This window comes from Gossypium arboreum, chromosome 11 (assembly GCF_025698485.1).
Source record: "Gossypium arboreum isolate Shixiya-1 chromosome 11, ASM2569848v2, whole genome shotgun sequence".
NCBI lineage: Eukaryota > Viridiplantae > Streptophyta > Magnoliopsida > Malvales > Malvaceae > Gossypium > Gossypium arboreum.
Window position 1 is genome coordinate 135,687,615 of NC_069080.1, and position 8,383 is coordinate 135,695,997.

The 8,383-nt window shown below is 35.6% G+C and overlaps 1 protein-coding gene across 1 annotated transcript; it reads left to right on the forward strand.

Annotated features, from left to right (window-relative positions):
* Positions 1-6,086, forward strand: LOC108465699 (putative disease resistance RPP13-like protein 1). The gene is given in 6 exon segments (XM_053021620.1): positions 1-696; positions 825-4,576; positions 4,685-4,752; positions 4,844-5,339; positions 5,509-5,708; positions 5,776-6,086. Coding segments are annotated over 3 exon segments (3,843 nt in total). The 5' UTR covers positions 1-610; the 3' UTR covers positions 4,690-4,752; positions 4,844-5,339; positions 5,509-5,708; positions 5,776-6,086.
* Positions 6,087-8,383: the final 2,297 nt, after the last annotated feature.

Consider the following 8,383-nt stretch of genomic DNA (forward strand, 5'->3'; position numbering starts at 1 on the left):
GGCCATTGCCATGGAGCTCAACGTTAATATTTTATTTATCAGAATTGGTTGACTTCCAGCTAATGGCCTCGTAGTCTGAATTATTAGATGATAAAAAAATAATGTGCCAGCTTCTTTAAAATTCACTAATTATACAGATTCATAAACACTGTCGGTGGATGGCTCCGCCATTTTCTGTTTTTTTTATCAGAATTCGTTGACTTCCACCTCATTCCCTCGTTGTCTGAATTATTAGATGCTCAAAAAAATTATTGAGCTGACTTCTTCAACTTTCACTAATTATACAGAATCCATCTCCATTTCTTTCTTCTTTCTTCCCTGGATTTCCTTTTTTGGCTTCTTCAATCCTCTCTTCACCTTCTTTATCATTATTTCATCATGTCTGTCATTGGAGATGCTGCTCTGTCTTTGTTTGTGGAGCTGTTGGGGGGCAAGTTGGTCAACTCTGCACTCAACTTTGTTGCTGATCATAAGCAACTCCGCCAGCAGCTCAAGCAGTGGCAGTCCAAATTGCCCAATATCCAAGCAGTGTTGGACGATGCAGAGGAGAAGCAGATCAAGAACGAGGGTGTGAAGAAATGGTTGGACGACCTCCAGGACTTGACTTACGATGTGGATGACATCTTGGACGAGTTCGCTTAAGAAGAGTTACGTCTCAAGCTCCAAAAAACTCAATCTCAAGCCAGCACTAGCAAGGTACGGAAACTCATTCCTACCTGCTGTACCGGTAGTAATTTCAGTCCCACTTCTTTTCTGTTTAAGAATTCCATGATTCCAAAGGTGAAAGAGATCACTGATAGACTGAATAATTTGACCACTCGAAGAAGTAGTTTGGGGTTGAGTAAGATCTTGTCTCAAGCTCCAACCTCCAAGGGAAAGCAACCCAGGCTGCAACCAACGTCCGTGGTGGATGGAGCTGTGGAGTATGTCGGTAGACACGAGGAGAAGACAGAAATGATTGAGTTGCTCAAAGGTGATAACTCCAATGGATTTTCAGTCCTTTCCATCGTCGGCATGGGAGGGATGGGTAAAACAACTCTTGCTCAGCTTGTTTACAATGATGCCACCATCAACTAGTCTTTTGACCACAAGGCCTGGGTATGCGTTTCTGATAATTTTGATGCAGTTAATATAACCAGGACAATTTTAAAACCCATCGGTTCTAACCCTGGTGAAGAGAATGACTTGAATTTACTTCAAGTTAAGTTGAAGGAGAAGTTGTCTGGGAAAAGATTTTTGCTTGTTTTAGATGACATTTGGAACGAGAATAATAGTGCTTGGCCCATCTTACGGTCTCCATTCGGAGCAGGGACCAGTATCATTGTAACCACTCGTCTTCAAATTGTTTCATCTATTGTGGATCCACTCAAAGCTTTTCATTTGGATAAACTATCCAATGATGATTGTTTATCCATATTTACACAGCATGCATTAAAAGCAAGAAATTTCGATGGACATCTCCAGTTTAAAGAAATTGGAGAGAAAATTGTTAGAAGATGCAATGGCTTACCTTTGGCTGCAAAAGCCATCGGAAGCTTGCTACGCACAGTTAAAGACTTTGCAGGATGGGAAAGAATATATGAGAGTGAGATATGGAAATCATCAGAGCAGTGTGACATAATTCCAGCTTTGCGATTAAGCTACTATCATCTTCCGTCATACTTGAAACGATGTTTTGCGTATTGCTCCATACTTCCTAAAGATTATGAATTTGAGGAAGAAGAAATTATCTTGTTATGGAGAGCAGAAGGTCTCTTGCAACAAAAAGTCATGCCTCAAATTAAAGATCTTGGAAATCAATATTTTCAAGATCTAGTGTCGAGGTCATTTTTTCAGATATCCAGTAATGATAAGTCCCGATTCGTAATGCATGACCTTATCAATGATTTAGCTCGAACAGTTGCAGGAAATACATGCTCCAAACTGGAGGGCGATATGCATCAGTTCTCAAAACGCACTCGGCATTCTTCCTATATTGTTACCATGTTTGACACAGTGAAGAAGTTTAAAGCATTTGATGAAACGAATTCTTTACGTACTTTTCTACCCTTCATTTTTACAAATTATTGTCTGGAGTTCTATTTAACCAAGGTTGTCTTGGTTGATTTGTTGCCAAGACTTGGCTACTTAAGGGTGCTTTCTTTGAGTGGGTATAGGATCACTGAGTTGCCTGATGTTTTTGAAAATTTAAAGCATCTTCGTTACTTAAATTTTTCTCACACCCAAATCAATAACCTACCCGATTCTTTGTGTACTCTTTACCATTTGGAAACTTTACTATTAAAAGATTGTTTTGATCTTCAAAACTTACCCTCGAAGATGGAAAAGCTTGTTAATTTGCAGTATCTTGATATTAGAGGTGCTCGCTCAATAGAAAGGATGCCTTTTGGAATCGATAAGCTAACTAATCTTGAAAAGCTATCTGATTTTATCACAGGGGAAGGTGATGGACATCATATCAGCGAATTGAAATATTTGTCAAACCTCAAAGGTGATTTTCGTCTTTCTGGGTTGGAGAATGTTAATGGTCAAGATGCAGGGGAAGCCAAGTTAAATGAGAAGCAGGGGATTCATCGATTGGTATTGGAATGGAGTTGGGACTTTATAGAAGATACAAGGAAAAAAGAAGATCAAGAATGGGTGTTAGACTCTCTTCGTCCTTCGAAAAGGCTTGAGCAACTCGTCATTGAGAATTATGGTGGTGCAAAATTCCCTACTTGGATTGCAGACTCTTCCTTCAAGAATATGCTGTCATTGAAGCTTAGCGACTGTAAAAATTGTAAATCCCTACCATCAATTGCAAGGTTGTCATTGTTAAAAGACCTTTTAATTGGTGGTTTGGATGAGGTACATAAGATTGGCGCTGAGTTGTTTGGACCAAATCAATCGAGTGCATTTACATCATTAGAGACTCTATGTTTTGAGAGCATGCCAAACTGGGAGGTGTGGGACCCATATGAAGGCGATGAGCAAGCTTCGAAATTCCCTAGTCTTCGTGAGCTTTCAATTAGAAACTGTCCTCAATTGTTGGGAAGGTTGCCAACCCTTCTTCGATCCTTGCACAAACTTGAAATCATTGAATGTAAGAGACTCGTAGTTTCAATTTCAAGTTTTTCGTCATTATGTGAATTAAAAATTTTTGGGTGCGAAGAATTGGTGGATGAAGGCACGTCTTCTGCAGAGGAGGTTATCTCTTTGAAAAGTGTGTCTCTTACAAACATTTCAAAGTTTGGTATTTCAGCAGAGAAGGCATTGTTGAGATTTGCAAACTCAGAATATTTTAACATCTCTGGTTGGAAAGAGTTGGAATCTTTATCGCAAAATGGGTTAAGTTTAGTTGGGCATCGTTTTTTCACAATTTGGAATTGTCCCCAATTGGTCTCTTTGGAAACAGAGGAGGGGATATTGCAACCTGACAAGATTTCAGGTGTTGAATTTCTGTTCATAAGTTATTGTGAAAGGCTTAATAGACTACCAAAAGTCTTACATGCTTTCCCATTCATTACAAGAATAAAACTTGAAAAGTGTCCAGGCTTGGTTTGTTTTGCAGAGAGTAACTTTCCCCCTGCTTTAAAAGAGTTGGAGATTTGGAGTTGCGAGAATTTGCAATATTTGTTTGATGAAAAAGAAAATAATAAGAGTACGAGTAGTAGCAGATGTCTTCTTGAGAACTTGGAAATAGTGGATTGTCCATCTCTAATATGTTTGTCATCAAGGGCCGATATATGCAATCAGCTTCAACATCTCAAGATTCATATTTGTTCAAAGCTAAGTAGCTTATTTTTAAACGCCAAGTTACCCGTACTGCTTAAACAACTAGATATTTGGGGGTGTCCAGTGTTGGAATGCATAGTCCAAGACTTCCATGAAACAACTGATCTTGAAAGTATTAGAATTGGGGGTGATGGCAATATTAAATCTTTACCCAGAGGACTAGACAAGCTTAGCCATCTTCAGGAGATTAGGATTAATGGGTGTCCAAGTTTTGTTTCATTTGAAGAAAGTGGGTTGCCCACCACAAATCTCAAAGTTCTCTCAATCCAGTATTGTGAAAATTTTAGAGCCCTTCCCAAGTGCATCAACAACTTCACCTCCCTTGGAAAATTGAAGGTGGTTTATTGTTCGGATGACATATCCTTTCCAGAAGAGGGTTTCCCTACCAACCTCACATCACTTGAAATCTCAAACGCACCCAAAATTTATACATCACTTGTTGAATGGGGATTTAACAGACTCAGCTCTCTTCAACAACTGAATATCAGCGGTGAAGGATGCTCACATGTGGTGTCATTTCCAGAAGAAGGGATAGGAAGAATGCTGCCTTCTTCTCTCACATCTATCTCCATTCGAAGTTTCGAGAACTTGGAATACATGTGCTCCAAGGGCTTTCAGCACCTCACCTCTCTTCAACAATTGTCCATCAATAATTGTCCTAAGCTCACATCTCTTCCAGATAAGGATATGCTTCTCTCGCTTGAGCGTCTATTTATTTCGTATTGCTCGTCGCTAGAAGAAGGACGAGAGTGGTCCAAGATTGCCCACATACCTAAATTAGATCTAAATTTAGTCAGCACAGGTGTGAAACATTTTTCACATTTATAGCTTTATTTTGTTGGATATATCTGATTATCCTCCTGATCGACATGATAATAGAAATCAGTCTTATTGTATTAAAATTTTGCAGGCTAAAATGGCGAAAAATAGTAGAGAACTTCAACTGATCTGCTTCAGCTTATTTGATTTAGTAAAGCGGTTAGTTAATTCACTGCAACTTTTACATTTCAGGGTTCTATTGGTGAGGCTATGTTGAATTCATATGCTTAAACTGTATGCTATTTTGCAGCCGAGGATGCAAAAGAAGAGACTGGTCCCGGAGTTTCTCACAGTTTAGCAATGAATGGTACTCATAAAGAAATCTGCACACTCTAAGGAGGGCCTTTTAATGATGCTACCATTAGTTCCTTGAAAGTTGATGTTTTGGATGAGACATCAAATGGAAACCAAAGCTCCGGAAGTGATGATAAGCTTGTCGATAATGAAGATGAACTTCAAGGTTAAGATGAGGTAGATTTAGGTGAAAAGATAGAAGAAATGGAGGCCAGAATCGAGAAACTCGAAGCCAAGATGAGGGAAGTGGCTGCCTTGGAGATTTCTCTTTATTCTGTAATTCTGGAGCAGGATAGTTCAGCGAATAAAGTGCATACACATGCTTGACGCCTTTCTAGACTCTATATACAAGCTTGCAAGCATTGGACTCAAGACAGGCAAGCCATGATTGCTAAGAATACTGTCACAGGGCTCATTTTGATTACGAAGTCCTGCTGTAATGAAGTTTCAAGGTATGTAAACTACAACAGATAACGTTGCCATTAGCTGTTGACACGAGTAATTTTCTATTTGTAAATTTATAGGTTAACCTTCTGGTGATGGTCTAATTGATAAATTTTGGTTTTCTTGTCACTAAATTACAAAAACGGTAATCAATTTGGTGTTTTTCCCTTGTTCCAGGCTCTTTCTCTGTATATGCAACCTCCGGTTGAGGGTTCATGTGCCGATAAAACAATAGGAAAGTTGTTGGATCCAGCCTCAGGTGACAAACAACCAGGAAGCTTCTTGATCAACCTGCAGAAAATGGCTCTCGAAGATGCTTTTCAACTAATTTGCCCTGTTAGAGCCGGACCCATATGTGTAGTTGCTTGCCAGTTATTGTAAGTATGGCATGTGGTTATATATATACACTATATTTGGATGAGCTAATTGATGTATCTTCTTCAGGTAATGGAACAGTGTGTTGCAAGGTTAGATATAGCAATGTTCAATGCTATTCTTTGGGAGTCGAGTTACGAACTGATCCCATATCCAATCCTATTGTAGATTCCAAGGTTCTCCTGAGTTCCAGCCGGAGATCTTAGCTTCCGATCCAAAGCTCAACTAAAAGTTTCTGCATGTATTGTAGCGACGTAAAAATTTTCGCTTTCGGTCGCTAATTGTGGCGATTTATTAAACATTTGAAAACCAATTTTCGATTTTAAAAAAAAGGAGTCGCCACCGATCTTTTTCCGAGGTGTGACCGGACACCTAATAAATCCTCATTTTTTAGAAAAGAAAACTTATTATTGCACAAAAATGAAGGCCGAATTTAGGTTTACGTCAAAAGCCAGAGTAAAGTTGAGTTCGGGAGTCAGTTACGTGCGAGGAAGGTGTTAGCACCCTTGCGACGCCCAAAATTGGTATCTTATTAAACAAGCGTTGTCTTAATTTTCAAAATTGCAAGTTCAAAGTAAGATTTAATCGTGATCCGATTGAAAAGACGAGAAATTTTAATTCTTTTGATTTTTGAGAAGGACATACCGTTTTAACACGAGTCGATTAATTTTCACCCAACATAGCGATGAAATCGATGGCTTAATGTTAAATCGGTACGTTGCCTTGATTATTGAAATTAATTAGAAAACAAGAATGTGGTTTTCGAAGTAATGCAAAGCAAATTAATAAATAAAAAATAAATAAAAGACAAATCTAGGGGTACATTGAAGCGATTATAAATGTGACAATAATATTATAAATAATAAAGATATATATGATACTAGAATTAAATATGAAATGGAAATAATGAATGTAGATACATGATATTAAGAGTATGTATGTAAACTATATATAATGTTTGATAGTAAGAATATAACTAATAATGTTAAAATATATACATAATATATACATATATACATATGAAAATGTGTGCACATGACGTATATGAAAATATATACATAGTAATATAAAATAATAAGTGATAATAGTGAAAATAATGGGTATAATAATTATAATGATATACGAAAATAATACTATATATAAAATATGCATACAAGTATAATAAAATATATGTCTTGATATTAATAACAAATATAGTAGGAACAAAATAAATGTAATAATGATATATACACAATATGGTATTAAGAATATATATATATACACAATATAGTATTTAAAAATATATACATAAGATGGTATAAAACATGTACATGGAAATGTATAAGAAATATACATAATTAGTAATATTAAAAATATATACATAACATACATAAAACATGTACAATATATACATACCTTAGAAATGATAATAATAATAAAAACTACTTTGTACACTACACAAATATATACACACACATATATATACATATATAAATAATAGTATTAGAAATATACAATATAATATTATAAATATACATATAATAGTATAAAAAATATATAACTAATAATATTAAAATATATAATAATATATAAAAATATAATATTGAAAACATATATATATAACATATATGAAGAATATATAATATAATATTTAAACATTTACATAATATATACATATTAGAAATAAATAACGACTAATAATAATAATAATATTAGAAATAATAATGAAATATATAAAAGAAAATATAATATAATAGTAATATAATAGTAATATTAAAATAAAGTAATTAAAATAGTACTATATATAAACATATATACATACATATACAATATACATACACTAATATTAATAATAATAATAAAACTGAAATAATAATAATTAGTAATTATAATACGTTAGAAAATAATTAATATGTTAATAAAAATAATAGTAATGAAAATAATACTAACAATAATAATAAAGATAATAATAGAAATAAAATAATAGTAATAATATTAATAATATGTAAAAAAAAGAAATGAAAATAAACGAAAAAAGGACTAAATCGAACTAAGAACAGAATTTTGGGGTAAATTTTAAAAGAAATAAAGGGCAAAGAGCCAAAATGAACACGCGGGCAACTTTGGGGACCAAAAGCGCAATATTCCCTCCTCCTAAAACGCCACGCATGGTAGAGGACTAGATCACAAAGCGCGACAAACTTCGGGGCCTAATTAGGAAATATTAAAAACTCAATGGCGAAAACATGAAAAGGCGGAAGGGCCAATCGCGCAATTAGACCATCAAACAAAAAACACGCGGATCCTAGGGTAAGACGGGTCGGGTCGGATTGGGTTAGGCCAAAACGACGTCGTTTTGGGGCTTAAGTATAGCCCCCAAAACGACGTCGTTTTGGAGGGCTATAAATAGGCCCAATTTCAGAAAAAAAATCATTTGTGAAGGGAAGAGAGAAAAAAAAAGAAAGAGAAAAGGAGAGAAGAAGAGAGAGGAGGGAGAGGGGAGGGATTCCGGCGTGGGGGGCACCGGTCCGGTCACCGGACCACCGTGCGTCGCCGTCGCCGGCGTGGCCATGCCACCATGTGATGGTGGAAGTTCAAAAGGTAATTTTTTTTTGAATTTTTTCTTTTTTTATGTTAATATGTTCTATATATATATATAGGTAAAAAAAAGGGTCTGAAAACGAAATTAAAAATAGAA